Source organism: Trypanosoma cruzi, genomic scaffold (assembly GCF_000209065.1).
Source record: "Trypanosoma cruzi strain CL Brener 1047053516775 genomic scaffold, whole genome shotgun sequence".
Classification (NCBI taxonomy): domain Eukaryota; phylum Euglenozoa; class Kinetoplastea; order Trypanosomatida; family Trypanosomatidae; genus Trypanosoma; species Trypanosoma cruzi.
Genome location: NW_001849560.1, coordinates 53,140 through 78,061, shown reverse-complemented (window position 1 = coordinate 78,061; position 24,922 = coordinate 53,140). Strand labels below are relative to the sequence as shown.

Below are 24,922 nucleotides of genomic sequence, written 5' to 3'. Positions count from 1 at the left end.
TTTTTTTTTTTTATGTTGTTTTTCTGTTTCTACAGTTTATTCGGATTATTATTATTATTATTATTATTATTATTATTTAAACCAACATTTCATTATCCGCTATCTTATTCTTTTTTTTTTTTTTTTTTTTTTGGTTTGACGCACACTCTACTCTACTTTAGTATACTTTTCTTTTCTTTTTTTTTGTTAACTTTACTTTTTTTTTTTTTTTTTTTTGTTTGGTTTGTTGGGAGTTGTGTGCGAACGGGAGGAGGAGGAGGGCTTTTATTTTTAATATGAGAAAAAAAAAAAAAAAGAAAGAAAGAGACATGAAGTTCGCACAACAACGTCCTCCACACACGCACAAAATGCCCATTGCCTATGTACATCTCTACGAAGAAATGGTATCTGACCTTTTTTTGTATGTCCTGGTTTTACATGTATGTATGTATTTATTTATTTGTATGTGGTGAGTGTCACTGTCATGAGGCTGTTTATAAAACCCGAGAAATGAGGAGGATAATTAGATGGATAGTAGAGTCTGCTCTTTTCTTTTCTTTTTGTTTTGTTTATTATTCTGCTAAACCTTCAATCTCCAGTTTACATCTCACACACACACACACACACTCTCTCTCTCTATATATATCTACACACATTTTGTGAGGGCTGAAAGGGGAATATAGAATAAAAATTCGACTTGCGTTTTCTTTCTTTTTTTTTTTTTTTCTTTCTTTTTTTTTCTGTTCTATGAACCCTGTTTTTATTGTTTCTTCCCCATCTTATTTTTCCGCGTGCTTTTATTTATTTGCCTCTGTGGATGTTAAAAGTAAATAGAGCAGATTCTGTTTTTTTTTTTTTTTTTTTTTTTACTGCTTTCTGGACTCTTTGTTGGGATCAAAGAGAGGGAGGAGGGGGGAACACACACGGATGTGATTGGCGGCATGCGGCTCTTGTGACGAAATGTCCATTCCGCTGCTGTTTTTATTTGATACAGCCGCTGAGTTGTCATTTTTTACTTGCGTCGTCCCCCCTTCCTCTCTCTCTCTCTCTTTTTGATCCCAAGAAATATTAGCAAGAAAACACGGAAAGCACACGCCAATACCGGAGGACTGCGACTCCCTGCGTTACTTTGCGTGTATCCTTTTCCTTCCGTTCCCTTTTGTGACTTCTGTGCGTGAAAAGGCCGTGAACGACATCTTTCAGGTTCAATACACCTCTATTTCTCTTTGATCTTTTTTTTTTTTTTTAAACAATTACTGCCTGTTTTTTCTTTTTTCTTTTTTTTTTTTTTTTTTTTTTTGCCCTGTTACAAATTGGATCCATCATGCTGCGTGGGGAACCCTCAGCCGATGCTGCTTCTGGGGCGAGGCAGGGCCGGGGACGCAGCAGCGGTGGGTACACCCGCGGGCTTAATGGTGAAATGAACGCGGGGCACTTGTGTCACCGTGTGGCGCCGCACTTGCTTTCCGATTTGCCGCCCTCTGCTGTTTCTTGTGCCTTTTCGCAACTGTGTTGCACCCTCCTCCCCCGCCTCTTGCGTTTTCACGACAACTTAGTGGAGAACAAAGCAAAACTCTCACTTTTTCCGTTTGTGTCTCTCTCTTTTTCTCTTTTTTTTTTTTTTTTTTTTCTTTCTTGTTTTTATTTTGGGTTGGGGGTGCCTTTTACAGTGTGGGGGAGAGAATTGGATGCGGCTGTTCGTCGTGGTTTTTTTTTCTGTTTTTTTTTTTTTTTTTTTTTCTTTTTTCTTGGGTGGCGTGGCAGATGTGTGTTTGTGTTTATGGAAGGGAGTCGGGGCGGGTGGTGGAATGAGGCGTAAAAAAAAAAAAAAAAGAAAAAAAACGGGGTTGTGAGGGCGGAGTGGCGTGGGAGGTTTAAAAGGGCGCCGAGTGGTGGTGGGGCAACACTGAGGACGCAGCCCGGGGCGATGTGCGTTGGTTCTGCGGCAATCACGGCTCTGCGGCTGTTGTTTTGTTTGTTCCTTTTCTTTTTTCTTCTTTTCTCTTCTCGGCTGGAGGCACGTGAAAGACGCTCGTCAGTTTTTGTGGTGTCGTTGCCGCATCGTTGAATGGGAGGAAGAGGAGGAGAGCGGCAGCAGCAACCGCCGTCCGGTGCGACGGCTGAAGGCGGCAGCGCGCATGCTGAGGAAAAAAGAGAAAAGAAAACTTCATTTACGCTTTCACTTTCCCTCCTTCTCTACCCGCAATATAAGTGCGGTTGAGATCCTTTTTTTTTTTTTTTTTTATTGGCATGCCTTTATATATGCGTTTATTCTTGCACTCTTTTTTTTTCTTTTTGTTTGTTTGTGTTTTGGTGCGGGGAAAGTGGAGGGATGAAAGAGAGGGAGGGGGGGGGGTTCACGCACATGATTGAATTATGCGTGTATGTTTGTATGTGCATGCATGCAGCATCTTATGCTTCTGCGCCGTTACGCCCCTCCTTGTGGCAGCCGAAACGAATACATGAGGCATCAATGACGATGGAGTGGGGGAAGAAAAGGGCATGAAATGTACGCGGTGAAAAAAACAAAAAAACAAAACCAAAACCTGTGTGTTTGTGTGGAGGGAAACCGTACGGAGGGAGAAGACTCGAGCACGCATGACGAATGCCCGGTGATGCTCTTTTTATGCCATAAATATGTACGCTTTTTTTTTTTTTTTTTTTTTCTTTTCATCGTAGAACGCTGCGTACATTCTGACTTGTTGTTTTATTATTTCCATCTACCTTGTCTGTGTCGATGACAAATATTTATGTATGCACGGTTAAATATGTATATGTACATTTAAATACACAACTGCATTCTTCCAACACTACTTGCATGCATGCAGCGGTGATGTTCAGAAAGAAAGGGGTTGAGAAGAGGGGATGGGGATGGGGTGGAAGGAAGAGGCAACGGGAAGTTGTGTGACGGGAGATTTGTGTATTTGTTTTTTTTTTTTTTTTTTTTTTTTTTGCTTTTATTATTGTCATTATTATTTAAATAATTCACACGTCATTATCGTGCTTTTGGGTCTGTCTGTGGGTTACGGCAGCGCTGCACACACACACACTCACTCACCTTCATGAGGCTTCATGTGATCAAACCCTGAGAAAAAAATATATTTTTTTTTATTGGGGGGTGGGTGGGTGTTTGATGGCACCTCCGCAAGCACACGGCTCACTGCTCGGTTTGGACTGTTGGTGTGTGTGTGTGTGCGGCCTGCCGTCCTTCTGTGTGTTTTGTACCGCCGCCGCCTCGCCCACCGCGGCATGCCACGGGTGTGCGCTGAAGCAAAGGATTTGGGGTAATCGATGCGGCAAGCGGAGGGTAAACACCAGCCACCGAGGCCCCGACGATGAGCCCAGTGTGCCAAGAGCGTATTGCATGCCCTGCCACGCCCCCTTTTTCGATTTAAAAAAAAATTATTTGTTCCTGCACACCGTTTTTTTTTTTTTTTTTTTTTTTTTTTGTGTCGGGGGGCAATAAATCTTCTTTCAACACCAAAAAAAAAAAAAAAAAAGCAAAAAGGGACCTCTTTGGATGTGATAGGTAGAAGAAAGGAAAGAAAGAAAAAAAGAAAAGAAAAAAAAAGAGGCTGCAGTGCAGTGAAAAGAAGGAGTACGAATGAGCAAAAGAAGAAAAATAAGGCACAGCCATGTGGGTGCGTAAAGTAAAACAGCAACAGCAAAAGCAACAAGAGTAAGTTGTTATGATGAAAGAGCTGTGAGGTGAAGCAGAGAAGTGGGAACGGGTGAAAAGAAAGGGGGCAAGAAGGTGAGAAGGATGAACGCAACACACGCAAGTGCGCAGAAACGTGTATGCTTTTCCCAGTGTGAGTGAAAGAGTGAATAAGAGAGAGAGGGAAAGAGGGAGATGGTAACAACGATCTTCCCACTGAGAGAGCCTTCTGCAGAGACATTGAGATGGAAAGAGCTTACGGAACTCTTTATCCATCATGCTGCGTGGGGAACCCTCAGCCGATGCTGCTTCTGGGGCGAGGCAGGGCCGGGGACGCAGCAGCGGTGGGTACACCCGCGGGCTTAATGGTGAAATGAACGCGGGGCACTTGTGCCACCGTGTGGCGCCGCACTTGCTTTCCGATTTGCCGCCCTCTGCTGTTTCTTGTGCCTTTTCGCAACTGTGTTGCATCCTCATCCCCCGCCTCTTGCGTTTTCACGAAAACGTAGTGGAGAACAAAGCAAAACAAACAAACAAACAAACACATAAAATTCTAAAAGGAAGTAAAAGGACATCTACCAGTTACTAGGTAAGCACATCATCCAGGATAAAACAGAAGAACAGCTCAGCACAGGAATCGAGAGCGAAATGGAGACAAATGTTGAGACGCAGAGGCAGGAGAGCGGCTCCCCAAAGGAGTTAGCTGGGACACGGGCCCAAAAAGCCCCGGAGGCTGCCGCCGAGTTTGACTACAGGGAGCTCGGTGAAGCCGCGGTGCAGGAGTTTGAGGAGTATTCAAGTGCGAGTGGTGCTGCTCCTGGTCGTCGAAGTTCTATTCGGTTTGTTCTTGCCAGCATTGAGGAAAAAGAGAATGAGCTGAGAGAGTTGGAGGCGCGTGAGAAGGCTGTTGAGTCACAGCTGCAGGTGTACAGCGAAGTCATTGGCCTGCGCAAGGAGCTTCGGCTTGTGAAGGAAGAAACGGAGCGGGTGAGACGGCAGCTTGATTCCATCAATGTGTTTGCAGAAAAGTACGGTAATGCCGTTGAACGCGACCTCAATTCTGCCGAAGAGGAGGCACAGCGGTCCCATGTGCAGCAGGTTTGGACGAGTGTGTGCCGGGAAAGGCCCAATGAGAGTCTTGGGGATCCGTCTTCGTGGACAAAAGTGGATCTTGATAACTTGTCTCGGCGTGTGGAGGCTGCGAGGGGGAAGCTCCAGGCGGCAAGTAATGCTGCTGCCAAAGTTTACGCATCACAGGAGGACATGATCAACAAGAACACTGAAGAACGCGATAAGGCCAAGGCCAAGCTGCTTGAAAGCGTTGGGGTGGAGATGGCGAAGCTTGTTGAGACCCGCTCTCGACTAAAGCAACTGGATGATGATCAGCGGTACCATTTCCGTCGTGGCACACACGTGAAGCAGCGTCATGTGCCCTCCCTGAAGGAGCAGGATATAATGAAGGGCCGTGTTTACAACGATGAGTCAAGGCAGTTTGGTGATGTCGTTTTGCTGGAGGACGAGTGCAAAGATCTGACGGAGTGGGTGAACGGGGCCAAACGTGAGCTGGAGGACAACAAGCGCAGCTACGCCAAGGAACAGAGCGAGCTGGAGGAGCAGCTGCAGGTGATGGAGGACAACGGTAAGGAGGCACGTGAGTTACGGGCGTTCTTTGAACGGGAGAACGACCAGCTGAAGGGACTCAAGCAGGATCTTCAGCACGTGCTGATCTACGTCCGCATGCGCAACCGTGAGGCGTTTACTTAAGATGAGAAGGCAATTGCTGGTTTCAACAGTTATGTCAAGAAATGGGACCAAAAGGGAAGCTGTGCGATGTTCTTTGTTTGCTATTTCAGAGGCATTTGAGACAAATATGGGTGTTTGGTACTCTTGGTTATATTTCTTCTTTGCTTTTACTGTTGGATATAAACCGCCCGTCTTGTTTTTCTTTTGAGGTAGTATTGGATTGCTTACATTTTTTTTTTTCTATACAAAGTTGTTTTTTCCGTATATATATATGTATATATATATAGATGTATTCTGGGCTCATTGTTGTGTGGTTCGGACCCTGACAGGCCAGACACATGAAGGTTGTTATATATATATATATATATATGTGTGTATGCGTCACTTTGTGTGCTGGAGGATGAGGAGGTTCTATTGTGAAGCGAGGCTTATTAGGAATTTGGACGGTTTTTTTTTTTTTTTTTTTTTTGCACTTTTTAGATGTTTTTCCGTGTCCCTTAAAAGAAGACAAAAAAAAAAAATTGTCGTGTATTGTTTTCTATGCTTATATATACTATTGTTTTTTGTGTGTTTTGTGGGTTTCGGTATATAAACTTATGAGGTCTTGCGTGGTTCTTTTTTATTATTATTACTGTTCCACCTGGATACTTATTTAGTATTTTCCATTCTTGCTTTCTGTTTTTTTGATTTCTTGCTTCTTCCAGCGATGTTTCTTTTTTTTTTTTTTTTCTTTTTTTTCCTTTTTTGCTTTTGAGATGTGTTTGTGGAGGAGGGGGGTATCGCTCGTACTTCTGCATTTTTGTTTTGTTTTCGGAATTTCTTGTAGATGACTATTTGCGTGAGTGCGTGGGCAGGCAATGTATTGAACTTGAGGTCTGTGCGGCATGACGTGGGTGGAGTTGGGAGAACGCGGCATGTATGAAATACTGCATTTATTTATTTATTTATTTATTTATACGTATGTTTCTCCCAGTGTGAGTAAAAGAGTGAATAAGAGAGAGAGAGCGAAAGAGGGAGGTGGTAACAACGACCCCTTCAAAAGAGACGTGCATGTAAAGAACGATTGAGGGGAGCAGCTTACGGAACTCTTTATCCATCATGCTGCGTGGGGAACCCTCAGCCGATGCTGCTTCTGGGGCGAGGCAGGGCCGGGGACGCAGCAGCGGTGGGTACACCCGCGGGCTTAGTGGTGAAATGAACGCGGGGCACTTGTGTCACCGTGTGGCGCCGCACTTGCTTTCCGATTTGCCGCCCTCTGCTGTTTCTTGTGCCTTTTCGCAACTGTGTTGCACCATCCTCCCCCGCCTCTTGCGTTTTCACGACAACGTAGTGGAGAACAAGGCGAAACAAACAAACAAACAAACAAACACACAAAATTCTAAAAGGAAGTAAAAGGACATCTACCAGTTACTAGGTAAGCAAATCATCCAGGACAAAACAGAAGAACAGCTCAGCACAGGAATCGAGAGCGAAATGGAGACAAATGTTGAGACGCAGAGGCAGGAGAGCGGCTCCCCAAAGGAGTTAGCTGGGATACGGGCCCAAAAAGCCCCGGAGGCTGCCGCCGAGTTTGACTACAGGGAGCTCGGTGAAGCCGAAGCCGGCCTTGCCAGTGAACACAAGGAAGAAGTGCCCGAGGAGGTGAATGCTCCGGAGGCTGCCGCCGAGTTTGACTACAGGGAGCTCGGTGAAGCCGAAGCCGGCCTTGCCAGTGAACACAAGGAAGAAGTGCCCGAGGAGGTGAATGCTCCGGAGGCTGCCGCCGAGTTCGACTACAGGGAGCTCGGTGAAGCCGAAGCCGGCCTTGCCAGTGAACACAAGGAAGAAGTGCCCGAGGAGGTGAATGCTCCGGAGGCTGCCGCCGAGTTTGAGTACAGGGAGCTCGGTGAAGCCGAAGCCGGCCTTGCCAGTGAACACAAGGAAGAAGTGCCCGAGGAGGTGAATGCTCCGGAGGCTGCCGCCGAGTTCGACTACAGGGAGCTCGGTGAAGCCGAAGCCGGCCTTGCCAGTGAACACAAGGAAGAAGTGCCCGAGGAGGTGAATGCTCCGGAGGCTGCCGCCGAGTTTGACTACAGGGAGCTCGGTGAAGCCGCGGTGCAGGAGTCGGAGGTGCATTCAAGTGCGAGTGGTGCTGCTCCTGGTCGTCGAAGTTCTATTCGGTTTGTTCTTGCCAGCATTGAGGAAAAAGAGAATGAGCTGAGAGAGTTGGAGGCGCGTGAGAAGGCTGTTGAGTCACAGCTGCAGGTGTACAGCGAAGTCATTGGCCTGCGCAAGGAGCTTCGGCTTGTGAAGGAAGAAACGGAGCGGGTGAGACGGCAGCTTGATTCCATCAATGTGTTTGCAGAAAAGCACGGTAATGCCGTTGAACGCGACCTCAATTCTGCCGAAGAGGAGGCACAGCAGTCCCATGTGCAGCAGGTTTGGACGAGTGTGTGCCGGGAAAGGCCCAATGAGAGTCTTGGGGATCCGTCTTCGTGGACAAAAGTGGATCTTGATAACTTGTCTCGGCGTGTGGAGGCTGCGAGGGGGAAGCTCCAGGCGGCAAGTAATGCTGCTGCCAAAGTTTACGCATCACAGGAGGACATGATCAACAAGAACACTGAAGAACGCGACAAGGCCAAGGCCAAGCTGCTTGAAAGCGTTGGGGTGGAGATGGCGAAGCTTGTTGAGACCCGCTCTCGACTAAAGCAACTGGATGATGATCAGCGGTACCATTTCCGTCGTGGCACACACGTGAAGCAGCGTCATGTGCCCTCCCTGAAGGAGCAGGATATAATGAAGGGCCGTGTTTACAAAGATGAGTCAAGGCAGTTTGGTGATGTCGTTTTGCTGGAGGACGAGTGCAAAGATCTGACGGAGTGGGTGAACGGGGCCAAACGTGAGCTGGAGGACAACAAGCGCAGCTACGCCAAGGAACAGAGCGAGCTGGAGGAGCAGCTGCAGGTGATGGAGGACAACGGTAAGGAGGCACGTGAGTTACGGGCGTTCTTTGAACGGGAGAACGACCAGCTGAAGGGACTCAAGCAGGATCTTCAGCGTGTCATGCTGTACGCCCGCGCGCGTCATCATGAACTCTTGGCTTGAGGTACTGAGGGATTCTGTGGTTGTTGTTGTGCCGCAGCGAAATTGTTGGCAGGACAGGAGGTGCAGGATTTTTGACCCCCCATCGTTTTCACTTTCGCAGGGGACGGTGGTGGGAAGGGGGTTTCGTTGGATGGGATAAAAAAAAAAAAAAAAAAAAAGGGAGACACGGCGGGGGGAGCGAAGTGACAGTTTTGCAAGGCAGCTAACAACAACAACAACAACATTTCTCCGCACCCCTCTTTTTTTTTACTTTTAGTGAGAAGAAAGGAGTCAAATAAAAAGGAGGGGACAATTAACGCCGGGGAAGAGACACGACGACATGTGGGGTGGGGGGAGGGGAGTCGCGAGGTACGCCTCGCTGTGTGTGTGTGTGTGTGTGGAGGCGTGTGTGAGGGCCACTGCGGGACGGCGGGGCGGTAGTCACGAAAACGAGACGGTCACCGCCAAATAATACGTCCGCAAACATTCAGGCCGAAAGAAAAAAATTTTTTTTTTTAATTTTTTATTTTTTTTTATTTTTTATTTATTACCCTACGGGAAATGAAAAAGCAACAAACAAAAAAGAAACTGAGAAGAAAATGAAAGAAACAACAACAAAAAACGTGACACAACATAGGAAATGAGGGAGGAGAAGGATGGGAAAGAAGCAGAATACATTATATATATATTACATCATATTGACGTAACTTTTTTAAACACATTGGGGTGGAGGGGGAATAAAAAACAACAACAACAACAATAGAGAGGGAAGTTGGTGGAACATGAAATGAGAGACGATACATGAGAAGAATACAAGGGACGGAAAGAAATGGATATCGTACGGAGAAGGTTGGGATGAAACCAATGACATGTGGTACTGCCGACGGAGGAGGAGGAGGAGGCATTGAGTGTAACAAATACAGCAACTATGCATGTAAGTATTATATGTGTACAATATATATATATGTATGTATGGATGAATGAATGCAGAGGGGGAGGGGAATTACTGTTCATTCATAAAGTGGCACACGTTATGTGTTTTCTTGTAACTTTGGATTATATGCCTCTTTTAGGAGGAGGTGTGTGTTTGTGTGGGGCAAAAATATTTTTTGAAGCAACGAATTGAAATACACACTGAGACCTTTGAAGACACATTGCGGGAGGAAGGTTGAATGGCAAAAAAAAAAAAAAAAAAACAACAACAAGGAAGGAATAAAACACATTGCAATGTGAGCCATTGACGCGAGAAAACCATTTTTTTTTTTTTTTCTTTTTTTCCTCTCAATTTTGGCGACACTGATGTTTTGTTCCGTTAATGAATTTTATTTATTTATTTGGTTAAATTTTTTTTTTTTTTTCTGTTATTATTATTATTATTATTATTATTATTATTATTATTATGCATGCGTCTCTCTGCCTCTCTCTCTCTCTGTGTGTGTGGGGTGGACGTGTTTTTTTTTTTTTTTTGTATTTGTGACCACCTCCCGTCCGTCTTTCTTTGCCGTGGCGCCTCTCCTTTTTTTTCTTTCTGAGAGGCAGCGGGAGGAGCAAAAGTGGGGCGGGGAGAAAAAAAAAAAAAAGGCAAGACGAGGCTGATTTGAGTCCACATGTGTACACGCATGCATGCAATGCACACATACTTATATATTGGTGTGATTTGTGCGCACATGTTTGCTCTCTTCTGTGCCGATGACTACCGAGACACGGGGGGTGAATGGGAGGATGAGAGGAGGTCAAAAATACGATTATCAGCGCAACCAAAATTAAGGAAGGAGTTAAAAAATACACACACACACACACAAACGGAAAAAAAAAAAAAAAAGAAAGAAATAAAAACAGAAGCACGTTGAGAAGAAGAGAAAATATGTGTGTGTGTGTGTGTGTATTTTTCCTTGTTGTTTTTTTCTCACTACGTCTTAATTAGTAGTGAGTAGAAGTTTCAAATTTGATTGTTTGAGTGTTTGTGTACGTGTGTTGTTTTGTGTCTGTACCCGCATGCGGTGTGTATGAGCAGCAACAGACGATTGGTGTGTCCACAATTCCATCGTCAACCGCGCGCTCTTTCTCTCTCTCTCTGTGGCTATGCGTGGACCACGGGTGGAAGACGCGTTCATTTGCGGTGCTGACTCGTTTTGTGGTGAATATTTGCGTGCATTTGTGCTCTTTGGATTTTTTTTTTTTTTTTTTCCCTTCTTTTTCTTGTTTTTTGACGTCATCTGCAGCGGCGGGGTGACGGCATCAGAGACGTTTGGATGCTTTTCAAAGCGCCAACATGGCGGTGCGCCTCTTCCATAACCTTCGATCTTCTTGGGCGCATGCCGCTACGCAGCCCTCCGCGCTACGCCCAGCAGCAGTCTGTCGCGCGGAAGGTGGCGGACGGCCCGTCTCTCGCTGCCTTGCCGGCAGCCCCATCGAGAAGGCCACGTCACGCAACGCAACAGGCATTGTTGGAGATGGTACCAGAACCCACCGCGGATGCGTTGTGTCTCTCCGCGGATGCGGTGGATGACGACATCGTGTTGGACGGCGTTCACGCGAGGCAACTGTGCGAGGTGGCCGCCTCATCGGAGCGCGAGCGGCTCTGTGAGCATCACCCGGCGGCACGTGGTGTGGGTTCAGATGTGATTGATTTAGTAACGGATGCCTTCAAGGAGGAACGGGAGCGGCTTGTTGCTCAGCGACGTCGTGTGTTGTATGAAATGACGCACCCTAACCCGTCAGACTACACATACAAGGAGAAGCTGGTCCCACCACCTCCTTTGAGCTTTGGAAAAATAACGGAGGAGGCCAAACAACTCGGAAACAAGGTCATGCTGGGTCAGCAATACACACTGGTGCGGCAGGCAGGTTTGTTGCGCGAGGATGCGGACGCCAGCTCTACTACAGTGAGAGGACAACAACGGCGTGCTCGAAGAAAGCCAACATTGTATGATAATCACAATTTCTTTTTTGAGGTGAACGATTTGTATCAGGAGATTGTTTTGGTCGGCAAGGCCTGTGCGGGAAAGTCGAGTCTGTTAAACGCGCTTCTCGGGCAAACGCTTGCCAAGACAAGTAGTACACCGAACACGACCCGACAAATTTCCTTTTACCAGAGTGTGTCACCGGAGGAGATGCAGCGGTACCTCAATGTGAAGGGCAACGGCTTGGTGAAGCTCCCTGGCGGTGGTGTTCAGTTGACATTTGTGGATGTTCCCGGATTCGGCATAGAGGGCATGTCGGATCATTGGCGTGACAAGGCGATCGCCCTCACAGATGCCTACCTGGGCGTACGGCGTTCTGTGAACACCGTGCTTTTTTGCATTGACTGTGAGCGTGGACTCACGAAGGTGGATTTGCGTTACTTTACTTGGCTAGAAAACCTTCATGGTGTGTTTTTTATAGTCCTGACGAAGTGCGACTCTGTACCACACTCGCGTGTGTGTTCTGTCATGCGACAGATTTATGCGACCATCACGAAGTACCGGCGTAAATACCGGAAAGTGTTTCCGTTTATCCTCCCCACCTCCGCGAAGGACGGGACCAACGTTGAACTCCTTCGCGGTTTGATTGCAGAAACCTCCGGCCTCATCCCAGGCGATCGGCTGCGACAGATGTTGAAGGCCAAGGCGGATGCCGATATGGATGCGGCATTGAAGGAAGAAACGAGACGTTTACAGGAGGCCAACCGTGTGGGGACGCAAAAAGCGAAGGCGTTTTTTACAGCACTAAAGGGAGACGAAAGGCAAAACCCACCAGATTCTTCAGCAGGCACCGCACCATCGCTCCCGATACAAATGAATGCGCAAAAATATGTGCTTTCTCTGGGTGGCAATGACAAAGCTGCCATGAATGCTCCCATGTCCGCGTCGGCTGACGAACCGTTGCTATTGTTTCACTCGGAGGACAGTAACGAAATGATGAAGAAGAACAAAGACAACATGCGTGACGCAAGCTACCATCTTGGAGACGTTGAAGAGAGTGAGAAGGCACGGCGAAGGCAGCGATTCTTGGCGTGGCGTCAAACAAATCCGCTTCATCGGTATAAGTCCGAATATGGCACCTTTCGCCTGAACACAGGACTTGAACGACCGGATTCAGAGTGGCTCGAATTGCCGTACATGGAGGCTAACCTCAAGGATGATAGTGATGTTGTGAAAGGTGGCGAGTGCTTTGCGGCAGCACCCCAAAAGGGCTTGACTCACGTCCAGGAGGAGGAAAAAAATAATCTGCGCTCCATCAACCCCACAGTTTTAACGGGGGACACGGCGATGAACGATGAAGAATACGGAAAGACGACGCCAACGAGAGCGGATTTGCCCTCCGCAGTGATTGGATTGGGTAGGACGGGCGGAGTTTCGGTGGTGCGTCAACAAACCAATGGTGTTGTCTCTTGTTTTTTAGGAGTTCTGGAGAAGTATGCGAGTCGGGATAAACAGATGGGCCGGAGTAAAAGACAGTGTGCAAAGGAGGCAATGTGGCGTGAGCGTGTGAAAATGGGGTCAGTCACCCGTTTCCTTGTGGAAGAGGAAGACGGTCGAATTGGCGAGTATAAGGCAGGGAAGAAGTTTGGCCCCTCTCTTGTGGAGCCGTGTAACGTGGAGAAGCGGCGGTCGCAGTGGGCTGCACGTCAATTTGCACAGCAGGCTGTGACCGTTTGCCCGACATCTCCATGGACCGCACTTGATGTTTTGCGAAAAAAGAGGGAGCGTATCAAGCAGGAGGCAGCGATGAGGGGGATGACGAAAAAGGATTTGCAGGCGTATCTTCGCAATGCCGGAAACGTCATTGAAGACTTTGAGAAGTTTGAGGGCGAAGTCACGGCGGCCAAATACATGAACGAGATTCGGCAAGCAAAAACACTGCGTTCCCGGGAGCAGATGCACCTAAATAGCACCGCAAAAATATCATACCGCTCGATGCCGGTCGGGCTATGGAAAAGATATGGCGAGAGAAACACGTATTGGCCGACGTCCCGTGTGAAGGGCCGGTGAAGTGGTTGTTTTGAAAGTCGCTTTACATTTATATTGTTCTCATATGTGTGTGCGTGTGAGTGTATGAGGGTGATAGAGTATTGGGGATGACGTTCAAAGAGATCTCTGTCTTGCCCTTTCTTCTTTTTTTTTTTTTTTGCGCGGAGAAGAGAGACGAATAAAAGAAGAAACAAGACGTGTTTTTTTTTTTGTCTGTTTGCATGTGTGCGTGTTGATGTCTTCATGTACCGGACGAAGCTCGTGGGGATTGGAGGGGACATTGCGGGTGCTGTTGCTGGCAGTTTCTTCTCAGGGAGTGGCGGGCGGTCATGATACTACTGGGCACGTGTGGTCTGTCGTGGACGACATTTGCCAGGCTCTTGTGCGATTGGATGGTACATGTCTGCAGGTGCACTCTTCTTCTTTGTCGTCTGCTACGCGTGGTAATGTTCTGCGGGCGATTATCTTAACGGGGGACGCGGGTTTACATCAGTTACTTTTGGGACGCGGCGAGGAGAAGGACAGTTCCTTACTGAAGCTGTCCGGATGTCGAGTGGGCGCCGAAGGCGAAGGGGAGAAGAATGACGTGCCGAGTGAGGAACAGCTTGTGGAGGTGATTTCAACGCACCTGATGGCATCGATGAATAATGATGGATCGTGGGAGTCATTGAAATTATGGAATTCGCCCCAGTGGTTTATTTACGTTTCTGGCGATACTGCACTCCATGTTACCGGTGCTGCTGCCTCTCTTTCTGCAAGTGTTCTTCAGCAGCGTCCCGGTATCGTGTTGTGGTTTCATCGCGAAGAGGCCCCCGTTGTGCGCGATTTACCCTCGCCAGAGGCTACCGCGTGGTTTGCTGACTGGTGGAGGAGCTTACAGCGCAGCCTGTTACTTCCCAGTGTGGAGCCTGCCATGGACCTGTTGTTGTTTGGCCGGCGGGAATATTCTGGTGATGCGACAGCTCCGTGCTTGACCCCCGGCTGTTTGCTTGTCGTCGAGGAGGACAACGGGAGTTGGCAGGTGGACTGGAACCACACGCCATTTGAAGCGACACTCCCATCGCATTCGATGACACCTCTTTTACCGCACGAGGAAATCGGCGACTTCGTCCGTCAATCATCGTTTTGTTCTCCTACAGAAATGGAGGATTTGCCTATCCCAAAGAAGGGACAGCGGCTCCCGGATCGGCTTTCCTCCGAGGATGTGCTTGAGATGCTTGCTTCGGAACCCGTCGCGAAGTCATCCACGAAGTATTCCGTCTCTGAAAGGGGTGAAATCGCGCCTCGACTGCAACTGGAATTTATTCAGGGATGTTTTGCGCAAATTTTTCTTTGTATTTTTGCCGATGATACTTCACTGAAACCGTTGAGTTTTGCAGAACCTCCACCATTTCGTTCATCACCATCATCATCGTCGCCGCCGGTTTGGTATCTGCAGCTTGTTATGCAATACGCTGAAACAGGGGGAACACTCACGTGCGCGTTGGGGGGCTCCCTGCAGCTTTTTTTAACTCCTTCTGCAGATGCCGCCTCCCGTTTCTTTCTCTCGTCTGACGATGCATCGAAGAAGGAGTCTGCGGGGTGGAATTTACACTCGGTGGATCATCCAGGTGTTTTGATGAAGGCGGTGCCTTCCAAGACCGGGTGGCAGTTTTTCCTCTTTTCTCGACAGGCAATGTCACCAACGCCTTGTGTGCGTGTTACCGTAACCTCGGCAAACCGTGAGGGGGCTCAGGAAAGAATATTTGCGTCGGAGGCGGCAGCGTCATCGTGTAGTGGTCTTGTTTATCCAGAAACGAGGGTTGTGCTGGAGGATGAACTGCCGAAACGACAGCGAGAAGCCCTCTTCTGGCGGGTTCGTGTTGTGCCTTCAGAGAATGCAGAAGAATTATTGTATCTCGCTGCGAACCTTAATTCTTTTGGGCTTGCAGCCGTTCAACCCACGGAACTTTCGAACACTTCGTTTTTACCCGTGTATGCCTCATTGACACCGTTATGGCGAGCGCACATAATGACGCAAATGAAACGACATCCTCACAGTTGTGGCATCGGCCCACGTGCTTCCTGCCATTTGCCGTTTTCATTAATTTCCCCTACGAGCTTTCAAAGTTGTGTCACGCTTGGGAGTCCCTTCTCACCAATGAGTGAAAAAGACTTCTTTTCGTCTTGTTTTTCACTTCCGGAAAAGATGAAAAAGGGAGCGGCGTCTTTACAGGAAATGGCTGGTCAATGCCACCTGCCACTTTTTGTTGCTGCTTCTGCGCGGTTTTGTCAGGAGCCGCTGCATTTTGTGTTTGTCGGCAGTTCCGCAGTCGGGAAAACAACGATGGTGCAGTGGCTTTGGGCATGGAGTCGGGGTTGGGGTGATGCGCATATGCTGCGTGCGCTACACAATTGGCTTCAGCGACGTGGCGATGATATTGTGGAAGGGAACGGTGAGGAGGATGACGGGGAAAAATCCGTTTTGACTGCCCTTCTACAGTCGCCGCTGCCGTCCCCACTGCTTGGAGAAGAGACGACGACGAAGATTCAGAGTCACCAGCGTGTAGAGCTAAAAATTTGTGGTGAAACACACGTTTTTGTCGGCCATGACGCGCAATTTCTCTTGCAGTCTTTTGTGGGCGTTAACGAGGCGGTGCTGACTGTCACAGATGCGGCTATTCCCGTCTCCGTGAAGGTCGTCGACATCCCTGGCTCCTCCCCACGGGAATTGCTACGCACACACTGCAAAGCTGCAGATGTCGTGATCTGCGTTGTCGACATGCAGGACCAGTTCAGTTTGTCGTGGTTGGAGGAGCGGCTGGATGTCATAGCCGCCGGTTCAAGCCTTGAGAAGGAGACGGAATGGAGCGGTCCTTTCGTTGCAGCACGCATCCGGCAACAACAACAACAAAAATTTGTACTCTTGAAGGTGAATGATGAATCGCCTCGACAAGTGGTGTTTTCGCGAGATGTCTGTCGTTTTTTGCGCCGTTCGGGCGAGGTGATGAGAACACCGAACATCCCATGGCTGCTTTGGTCTTTACCATGTGTGGACGAAGGGGCAATTTTACGCTGCAGTGGGATGTTGTATCGAGATTTTGTGAAATTACTGCAAGAACGACATGCGTGCCGTTTGGTCTTTGCTGTCATGGGGTGGGAAAATGATATCGTTATTCGGCTGCAAAAGCTAGCGTGCCACATGGATGACAATGATGGTCACAGCAATGACAACAAGATGAGGGAGCAACCGAGAATGCATGAGTTATTTGAGGAGGTAGTCTCCAAGGAGTTGGGTCGCACAATTCCTACTTTATCTCCCTCCCTTTGTGATGTTGTCGCGAAGGAGGTTTTGCGGAGTGGTGTTACGGCACCATTGACGAAGGGACTGCCACTCTGGTGGCGAGTGTTGCGATGGCTAATGTTGGGCTTCTCCATCTCGGATCCGCTGGCGCACTGTGTGTGGCTTGCACTGCAAACGGAGAGGGAAAATGAAAGCGATCCTGGACAAACTAGCATCGGCAACAACAACCACATCTTTTGTGAAAATGAAGAGGGGCGTGGCAATAATGATGTCGACGACGAGGGCGACGACCTTGAAATTTTAGATGCCTTGTCAAAGTGGTGGGAGCATCCTATTTCACTGCGGCGATTACGTTTTTTTCTTGAGGAGTTCTACCGTCTTAGGTGGAATTCCCAGCAGTCGTCCATGGATTCTTTTGTGTTTATCGCCCTTCTTGCACGTGATGTGGCAAAACTCACCTTTGTGAATATATCCCTGGCGTCTGTGGGAACGTGGCTGGGCCATGCAGTGGGCTCAGGGAATAGAATTTCTGATGGCGGGGATGCAATGGAGTTGTTTTTTACCCTCATGTTTTGTAAGATGGGGCGTGAGAGACTTTCCGCCGTGCTGCCTGAGGACACCAACAAGCGGACTAACTTCTTCCATGAGGCTCTAATAATGTCGTTGGTGGTTTTTCGCCTGCTACATGATGCTTCACCACTTTTGGGGGCGCTGCATTGCATGCTGCCACAAGAAGATGTGGAAAGCAACAGCATGGTGTCAATGCACGGTAATTTGGTTTTGCAGCGCATCCATAATCCCTTTCTGATTTCAACAGAAGAAGAAAAATTATTTTACGCGGTGGTAAAACAGGCAATGGGTGGTGGGTCGGAAGAAACGGAATGCAAATTACACGACCGCCCCACGCCATCCTCCAAGGAGTGGGAGTTTATTGAAGAAGACGCAGAGACTATGTCTTCATGGAATGGCAGTTTATATTCTGAGAATAAAAAGGGACGACGTGCCAAAAATGCGTTGTCCGTTCTGGAATTGGTCCGTTCTTTCCGTAACGTGTGGCCAGAGGCGGATTTTGACTACCCTTTGGAGTGGTATAACAAATGGACTGAGGAAGAAGAGACAAGGTTCATTGACGCCTTTTACCGAGCCATTCAGAGGTATGAAGATGGTGAGCATGAGCTGCGCCAGCGAGTGTGTGGTGACGAGGCGCTAGAACGCTTTGCTTCTCCCCGACGCACGTACGTTGTCACACAGCCCGGCTACACAGAGGTGGACATGGAGTTGGAGGCGCTTTACTGCGGCGATGTCACAACAGTGGAGGAAGAGGATCTGGCACCGATTTCGCGATGAGGATTTTGGTACGGACACACAGAGAAATAATGTGAGAGCGAAATTAAGCGTACGCGTGACTCTTTTTAAAAACTATGATGTCCTTCTTTATTGTTTTTTTTTCGCAACGTATTCTTCTTCTCTTATTGTTGCTTTTTTAAAGGGGCGGTAGCCTTTTTTTTTTTTTTTTTTTTTTGTGTGTGTGTGTGTGTGTTGTGTGTGGGTGGAGAAGGGGGTGGGAGAAGAAAAGTGTCGAATGGAAGTGTATCGACGCATCACTGAGCGTGTGCGTGGGGCTCTATGGGCACACCATGGCCGTCTTATGCCGGAGCGGCAGTTTCACCGCATTTTAGCCTATGTCTATAATAACAAGTACGAGCACCAGATTCGTTTTGACCGTATGGAAGTGGTGGGCCGCGCGTGGGAAGGTCGGGTGGAGGTTGTTACGACCCCCGCAGGATACCTGAAGCGCGTGCGAGTGAACCCATGTTTGGAGGAGCTCTCGTCATACCGTCAACAGCAACTTGTTTTGGCAGCCTACGCAGATGCCTGTGCTCAGGGCCGACGCTTGATGGAGAAGGCGGAGATAAACATTTACAAGCAATTTCTAAAGGACCTGAAGCCGATTGTGATGGGTATCCGCGACAACCCCGAGTTCTACACGGTACCGGAAGACTCCGTAGAGACGGTTGGTGGGACACTGCATATGGGTCAGGGCCCGACGCCGACGACATATCGCACCATTCCGGCCGCTAAGGCACATATTCCGGTTGATGAGGTTCGCGCCCGACAAGAGTGGGAGAAGAAGTGGCTGAATAGTCCTCAGGGCCAGTCATGGGCTTTGACGCTGCGTGGCAAGAGGTACTTTGCACTGCATGGGCCGCAGTATCGACCGCGTGGCGCACCGGGTGCAAAGAAGGTAACATTGCCACTGGATGTGCCCGCACCCTATACGTCTATGGATGAGAGACGCTTGTTGAAGAAGAACTGGATGGCGTATCTTGACAATAAACATGTGGCAGAGGTGATGTGGACACGGGCCAAAATAGCAGATAGGGAGAAACTGCAGCGGAGGTTGCAGGAAACCGGACAAGCGTGGCATCGCCCTATCAACAAGGAGGCTGTCTCACGCTGGTGATTCTGCCCAATAATTCACCGTTTTTGAATTTATTGGTGTACTTTTTTTTTTTTTTTGCCCTTTTGTGTAGTGGCGGATGCGTGCGTCCGTGTGTGTGCGTTTCTTTCCTTTTTCTTTACCCACAGCCTTTTTTTTTTGTTATTGTTTCTTTTAATTTGGTGGGACGGTGTCGGCGATGCGGCGAGAGTGATCTCAGCGGGAGGGTGAATGCATGGGAGGGGCGGCGCCGTGTCTTCTGTGCGCGAGGGATCGTTTGTGTACACGTCGCCCATTCTTTTCCGCCGGATGGGGTTTTGCAAGGGCGGCGGGCCCACGGCTGTGGATGCCCTCGCGAGTCCCCAGCGAAAATGGCAGGAGGGACCGAGCGGGAGGAACGAGGGGAACGAGGGGGTGGAAGTTGAAAAGAATTCACCGGCTCGGCCGTGGCGGTCTGGCAACCCCCCGTCGACTGCTTCTTCGCCGTCCCCCTCTCCTAAAAAATCTTGCGGGTTTCTTCTGACCGGTCCGCAAAATGATCACAGGGGCTTGCTCACATCATCAATGAGTTCAACAGCCACGAACGTTAATTTGGCCACCACAACCGCCGCGGCTTCTTCTTTTGGTGCCTGGAAGGACCACCAATACAACATTCCCTTGGAGGGAGCGGCATCGTTTCATGAGCAGGTGCGGGATATGTTTAGGAGACGTGTGGCACTGGATGCCCCCGCGAATGGTTCGAATTTGCTAAACGTTAAGGAATCCCCGTGTGATGGTCTCTCACCGTTTCAGGCAAATGGAGTGCCGTCAAGGCTCGCGAAGTCGCAAGCGGAGTGGCCGTCACATGACGGTTTCATGGCGTCTAAATGGGACATGACAGATCGAATAGAACACACGACACGAAATCAGGCGTTAAGTATTCTTCGTACGGCGCTGTATGGAATTCCCTCTTCGGGTGTGAGGCAAACGGGCTTCACTGGCAATGCCACAGACGACGACGAGATTGCGTTTGTTTCTCTGTCATATTCTTTTGAGGCGGAACTGCGTGGGTGGCTGATTCTCGAGCATGCAGAGGTGTGGTTAGAGGAAGACATGGCACGACAAAAGGTTTACATGTGTGAGGACCATGCACGTCGTATCATGCAGATGGAGGTGGCAAAAGAAATTCGTGTTGAAAAAAATAAGAGGCGACATGCTGCACGCATGCGAGAGGCTTCATCGCATTCTGCCGAGTTGGCTGAGGAGGAGCGGGATACACTTCTTGCCAGTATTCGGGATCTTGAAGCGGAGGAGGCGAAACTCCTCAAGAGTGTTCATTGTATAGAGCAGCAGGTTAAATGGAGCCAGCAGAATCTTTCCATTCAGGAACAGGAAACCCTTACAGGCATCAAAATGGAGCGTCATGAGATGATTAGTCAGTTGAGGCAACTTGAGGTGCGTCTGGAGGAGGCAATAGAGCAACGCAAACGAGCGGTGTTGGATGCGACATTTGGGCAAAGTGAAGGCTTTCTTCTCACCTCCTCTGTGCCTCGCTGTCGTGTCTCTCAGGAAGGCGAAATAGAAGACGGCTGTGGGCTGCACCGGAAAAATCGAGACTTGACTTTTTCCCGATCCAGTGCCACGGGGAGTTTGCGTGGACGCAAACCTGGCTCTGATCCCGCGGGAATGTTATATGCACCTACCGCAAACGGCTCGATGATGTCCTATCTTGACGGCAAAACATCTTCGATGGACATTTCTTCTCTACCCACACTTCCTGTGGTTTCTTCTTCCCACTCTATTTCCCTGAACAGGGATGGAAGAGGGGCTTTTTCTAGGGTGATGCGAGAGGCAATGGAAGCGGCGACGGCGGCATCCACGCTCCCGCACAAAGAATACTTACCACAGTCTTCGCATTAGTGTTGTTCCTGAAATTTTTACCACCGTTGCAGTTACGCCTTCGCTTAGCGGGGGGTGGGTGGGTGGGGAAGGAGTGGAAAGACGCAAGATGAAACAAGGAAACATTCCTCACTCCTTTTGTCTTAAAAAAAAAAAAAAAAAAAAAAAAAAAAAGAACCGAAATCCATTGCACATTCCTTTTTTTTTAATTTTTTATGTTGATGTTGTTTTCGTGGTTATTATTTCTGTGAGTGGAGATGGACAACAGTTCGTTGCTTGTGTTGTGAATGCCGGTGCGCCCTCTCGTTTCCTTCCCTGTGCACTGGCTTGTAAGCAAGGAGTGTCTGTTCGCTCTATAGTTAATGGGCATGCTACGGGAATCGCATTCTGCTGACGCCAACAACGACGACCATCTCAAACATGACAAAAAGGATGATTCCGATTTTCTTCTTTTATTGCTTCTTCTACTCATCTTCCCCGTTGTATTTCTGGTATACTTGTTGACTCGCTACTGCCGCAATTACAGCTACCGTCGCCTGGCGAGGAGAATAAAGCTGTGGGGCTCGGGACAGCCCGGGGATGTGGATGCTCTTGAGATGGGTCGTGCTATTGGCGGTGGCGAGTGTCTGACAGAGCGAAAACGCCAGGAGGGAGATCCAGTGGAGGACAACAATCTTCTTCTGGACATTTCCAGGCCCGTGGAGGAGTTTGACCCCATACGTGCGGAGGCGGAGAAACACAAGAAGCGGTGGCAGCGTTCCCGCGATCTCGGTGATGCCGAAAGCTGCAACACCGAGGAGTTGGATGCTGAGAAGGACGCCACAGCTGATGCCACAGATGACGGTGCGGCAGCGAGAGGATCCGCAGGTTCCGGGGCGTACGATGCGGCAACGACGCGTGTGTGGCTGAGGAATCTTGTCAGTGGAACATATGCCAATGCGGACGGCACGGGCGTCGTGCATGACGTCGGAGCGGTACCAAAGACCGCCGCGACTGACCAGAGCGGGGAAACCGGCGCCGGCCGTCAACTTTACAAGGCGAGCAGCGGCGACGGGCAACAGGGTCAATTTCTGCGTGGCGGATCAACGGGCCGCAGTTTTGAAGAAATTTTGGCAAGTCTTGCGCCGGCAATTCACGAAAAGGGCTGTGCCAAACAAGAAGGCCCTGCGGTCACTTCCGAGGCCGACGAGGAAGTGGAGGAGGAGGATGAGGAAGAGGAAGGAGCGGATTCGAGTGTGTTCAGCAGGCGGTAGCATTTTTCTGTTGTCTCCTTTTGGCTGCTCAGTGCGTCTCGTTGAGTGCAAACTTCTCGCTTTTCGTGTGATTTGGGTGTTGTTTGGTGTTGAACGCATTCACCCACACATGCATACACACACACACACAGACGATGGATAAATATCGATTTTCCTCCCTGCTGGATATGGTGCCGGCGTATGCGGCTTGAGATGGCAGGGTAAAGGGGTGAAATTTCCCTGGTTTTGCTGTGGGGCTGCACGAAATGCGGAGAGGAGGACAAAAAGGGGCCGAGTGGGGGAGGGAGGCGGAAGTCAAATTTATTAAATGTCATATTTCCAGAAATATGAAATTGCCTTTCTCCGTATTTCCGCGTGGATCAAGTGGAAGGTGCCCTGTGGCTTTTTAAAAAAAGGAGGGAGAGGGAGAGAATTGTTGTGATGTCTTTATTATTATTCTGCATGTTCAGAAGGATAACCTTTTTTTTTTCTTTTTGGTATTGTTTGTTTTTTCTTTTTTTTTTCTTTTTTGATGGCTGTGAGACGCAAAGGGGAATCAATTCTTGCTCCCTGTACCGTGCACTGCATTTTTATTATTTTTGTAAAATCAACTTCACAAAATTGTCAGAAAGCGGTTTGACGTTTTTCAGCACTATGAATATTTCACATCAAATAAAATACGCAAATTTACTTCACACGTTCTTTGTATGGATGTGAATTCCATTGTAGAATGCAGTTGGTTTATGCACGACGTGTTCAAATGCCCGCTTTTTTTTTTTTTTCTTCTTCTTCTCCATCCCTCTGTGGTTCCTCTTCTTGCTTTCTTTTTTGCTCGGGATTTCCCCAACGACCAACGAGGGACGGCAACAAACAAACAAAAGGAGGGGCATACTCGATGCCTAATGTGCGCCGTTGTCGTTGGGATCACAAGACGCTGCCATATGTTCCGGAACGGCCGTGTTTGTTGTATTACATCATTCCTGGGGACACCGTGCCGCGAGTGGCGGTGCCGAATGCCCGTGGCGAGTACCCGCATCTGATACCAGGCATGCCGTACCTGGAGTCAGAGGAGGTGAGCGAAGAAGAGGCGTGGGGTTGTGCGAGGGATGACCAGGTGGCATTGCCGGTTATGGAATTCGCCCCACCACCAATTCAAACAGATGCGGCCACACAAGTGGAGTGGAATCAACTGCCGGTGCCGCCTTTGGCACATCTGCAGCGGTTTGCGGCTCCACCGCGGCAAGAGGGAAATGAGTTGTCATCGGAATGACCTTCTCGTGTGGGAAACACGACGTCACATTTGTTGCTTTTGATGTTGGACAGGGATGTCCGCTGTGTATTTCTCATCATTGCCGCCATAACCCTTTCCGCACCTCTGGCGAGAAGGGAATGCACGAAAAACCATATATTCACACTCTCTCTCACACACACACACACTCTCTCTCACTCTCTCTCTGCTTTCTTCTCATGTACTTCAGGGTGTTGGGGGGGACTTGTATGTATGCCCGTATTTTCAGGCATTTTCTTTCCAGATTTATTTATTTATTTATTTTACTCTCGATACGAGCAACTGGACACACACGGAAAGGGAAATAAATAACAATAATAATAATAATAATAAAATTGGCAAAGGGGTGAAATAAACGGTCTGTCCCCGATCCTTGTAGCTTTGAAAGTAAAAACAAACAACAAAAGAAAAGAACGGGGCAACTCAGCAGGGCCACAGGGAGAGGGATGAATGGACAAGCGGCAGAGAGTGGTGGCGGTGGTTCCATCAACATCACACAACTTCCACTTGAGCAGCTGGAGGAACTGAGAAAACAGCTGCAAGCGGATGTTAACAACCTGTCGGTTGCCCACGAAAGCCTTCTCAGTGCACAAAGTCGCTTTTTAAGCAATTGCGACGTGTTGTCGGAGTACCAAAAGGTCTGCGAGGCGGCCCGCGCAAGTCCGGAGAAACAGCCGGAGGCTCTTCTCTGCATCAGTAGTGCCCTTTATGCGAGTGGCCGCATCGTACCGAGCGATCGCGTGCTGGTGGACGTTGGAACGGACTACTTTTTGGAGAAGTCGATGGGGTCCGCTAGGTCGTACTTCGCTGGCCGCTCCGACGCGGTGCGGGAAAATATTGAGGCGCTGGAGCAGAAAATACGGGTGAAGCGGGCACAACTTGCGCAGGTGGTGGACACCATGCGTGGAAAGCAGACGGCGTTGCAGCAGACATCCGCGGCATGACGGAGAAGTGTGCGTGAGTAGAAGGGCCTGTGACTGTGATGTGTGCTCTCTCTCTCTCTCTCTCTCTCTCTCTTTCTCTGTGTGTAGCGTAAAGGAATATGGCGGCATTCCTTCTCACTTATTTGTACGCATGGACAACACCGGCAACAATCTACGCGGCTGATATATTTATATATTTATATTTACATTTAATTTTCCGATAAAATTAAGAAAAAAGAAGGATCGGGGAAAAGTGAGAAACAAAAACAAAGAAAAGAAGAAGTGGAAAATCATCAACTTCTTCTTTTCTTTCTTTTTTTTTTTTTTTTTTCTGAATGCCATGTTGGTGGGTAAAAAAGGGGCAAATGGACTTTTCTTTTTTCTCTTTCCGTTCTTTTCTTTTCTTTTTTTCTTTTCCTTTTGCTCTGAAGAAATATTATTTAATTGTCCAACTGTGTGCGATTTGCTTCGCTCAGTATTAAT

The 24,922-nt window shown here is 48.6% G+C and overlaps 9 protein-coding genes across 9 annotated transcripts, besides 48 other annotated features; all 9 read left to right on the top strand.

The window, feature by feature from the left end:
* Window positions 1-24,922: part of a sequence feature (heterozygous, Esmeraldo-like haplotype) that runs on past both edges of the window.
* Window positions 45-77: a microsatellite.
* Window positions 108-132: a microsatellite.
* Window positions 167-220: a sequence feature (A-rich).
* Window positions 279-305: a microsatellite.
* Window positions 682-719: a microsatellite.
* Window positions 825-847: a microsatellite.
* Window positions 1,243-1,279: a microsatellite.
* Window positions 1,582-1,627: a microsatellite.
* Window positions 1,687-1,729: a microsatellite.
* Window positions 1,797-1,821: a microsatellite.
* Window positions 1,958-1,987: a microsatellite.
* Window positions 2,207-2,294: a sequence feature (A-rich).
* Window positions 2,625-2,650: a microsatellite.
* Window positions 2,903-2,932: a microsatellite.
* Window positions 3,070-3,092: a sequence feature (AT_rich).
* Window positions 3,402-3,428: a microsatellite.
* Window positions 3,513-3,552: a microsatellite.
* Window positions 4,161-4,181: a microsatellite.
* Window positions 4,286-5,401, top strand: Tc00.1047053506859.180 (hypothetical protein, conserved; the record flags this gene model as incomplete). Its single annotated transcript, XM_813277.1, has 1 exon — window positions 4,286-5,401. The coding sequence occupies one exon, from the start codon at window positions 4,286-4,288 to the stop codon at window positions 5,399-5,401; it is 1,116 nt and encodes a 371-aa protein (XP_818370.1).
* Window positions 5,643-5,673: a microsatellite.
* Window positions 5,730-5,758: a microsatellite.
* Window positions 5,828-5,849: a microsatellite.
* Window positions 6,090-6,126: a microsatellite.
* Window positions 6,311-6,336: a microsatellite.
* Window positions 6,725-6,755: a microsatellite.
* On the top strand, window positions 6,854-8,464 carry Tc00.1047053506859.170 (hypothetical protein, conserved; the record flags this gene model as incomplete). Its single annotated transcript, XM_813276.1, has 1 exon — window positions 6,854-8,464. One exon carries the CDS (start codon window positions 6,854-6,856, stop codon window positions 8,462-8,464), a length of 1,611 nt encoding a protein of 536 aa, XP_818369.1.
* Window positions 8,602-8,622: a microsatellite.
* Window positions 8,824-8,843: a microsatellite.
* Window positions 8,950-8,989: a microsatellite.
* Window positions 9,371-9,432: a microsatellite.
* Window positions 9,621-9,661: a sequence feature (T-rich).
* Window positions 9,698-9,720: a microsatellite.
* Window positions 9,762-9,801: a sequence feature (AT_rich).
* Window positions 9,805-9,844: a microsatellite.
* Window positions 10,250-10,279: a microsatellite.
* Window positions 10,613-10,651: a sequence feature (A-rich).
* On the top strand, window positions 10,696-13,416 carry Tc00.1047053506859.160 (hypothetical protein, conserved; the record flags this gene model as incomplete). The annotated part of the gene is made up of 1 exon (XM_813275.1): window positions 10,696-13,416. The coding sequence occupies one exon, from the start codon at window positions 10,696-10,698 to the stop codon at window positions 13,414-13,416; it is 2,721 nt and encodes a 906-aa protein (XP_818368.1).
* Tc00.1047053506859.150 (uncharacterized protein) lies at window positions 13,631-18,025 on the top strand (the record flags this gene model as incomplete). Its single annotated transcript, XM_813274.1, has 1 exon — window positions 13,631-18,025. One exon carries the CDS (start codon window positions 13,631-13,633, stop codon window positions 18,023-18,025), a length of 4,395 nt encoding a protein of 1,464 aa, XP_818367.1.
* Window positions 18,179-18,199: a microsatellite.
* Window positions 18,200-18,230: a microsatellite.
* On the top strand, window positions 18,261-19,142 carry Tc00.1047053506859.130 (hypothetical protein, conserved; the record flags this gene model as incomplete). The annotated part of the gene is made up of 1 exon (XM_813273.1): window positions 18,261-19,142. The coding sequence occupies one exon, from the start codon at window positions 18,261-18,263 to the stop codon at window positions 19,140-19,142; it is 882 nt and encodes a 293-aa protein (XP_818366.1).
* On the top strand, window positions 19,350-21,017 carry Tc00.1047053506859.120 (uncharacterized protein; the record flags this gene model as incomplete). Its single annotated transcript, XM_813272.1, has 1 exon — window positions 19,350-21,017. One exon carries the CDS (start codon window positions 19,350-19,352, stop codon window positions 21,015-21,017), a length of 1,668 nt encoding a protein of 555 aa, XP_818365.1.
* Window positions 21,142-21,173: a microsatellite.
* Tc00.1047053506859.110 (3'a2rel-related protein, putative) lies at window positions 21,359-22,249 on the top strand (the record flags this gene model as incomplete). The annotated part of the gene is made up of 1 exon (XM_813271.1): window positions 21,359-22,249. One exon carries the CDS (start codon window positions 21,359-21,361, stop codon window positions 22,247-22,249), a length of 891 nt encoding a protein of 296 aa, XP_818364.1.
* Window positions 22,184-22,215: a microsatellite.
* Window positions 22,343-22,382: a microsatellite.
* Window positions 22,709-22,759: a sequence feature (A-rich).
* Window positions 22,996-23,057: a sequence feature (GA-rich).
* Window positions 23,124-23,498, top strand: Tc00.1047053506859.100 (hypothetical protein, conserved; the record flags this gene model as incomplete). Its single annotated transcript, XM_813270.1, has 1 exon — window positions 23,124-23,498. The coding sequence occupies one exon, from the start codon at window positions 23,124-23,126 to the stop codon at window positions 23,496-23,498; it is 375 nt and encodes a 124-aa protein (XP_818363.1).
* Window positions 23,761-23,780: a microsatellite.
* Window positions 23,824-23,849: a microsatellite.
* Tc00.1047053506859.90 (prefoldin, putative) lies at window positions 23,963-24,460 on the top strand (the record flags this gene model as incomplete). Its single annotated transcript, XM_813269.1, has 1 exon — window positions 23,963-24,460. One exon carries the CDS (start codon window positions 23,963-23,965, stop codon window positions 24,458-24,460), a length of 498 nt encoding a protein of 165 aa, XP_818362.1.
* Window positions 24,506-24,539: a microsatellite.
* Window positions 24,623-24,656: a sequence feature (AT_rich).
* Window positions 24,738-24,770: a microsatellite.
* Window positions 24,810-24,860: a sequence feature (A-rich).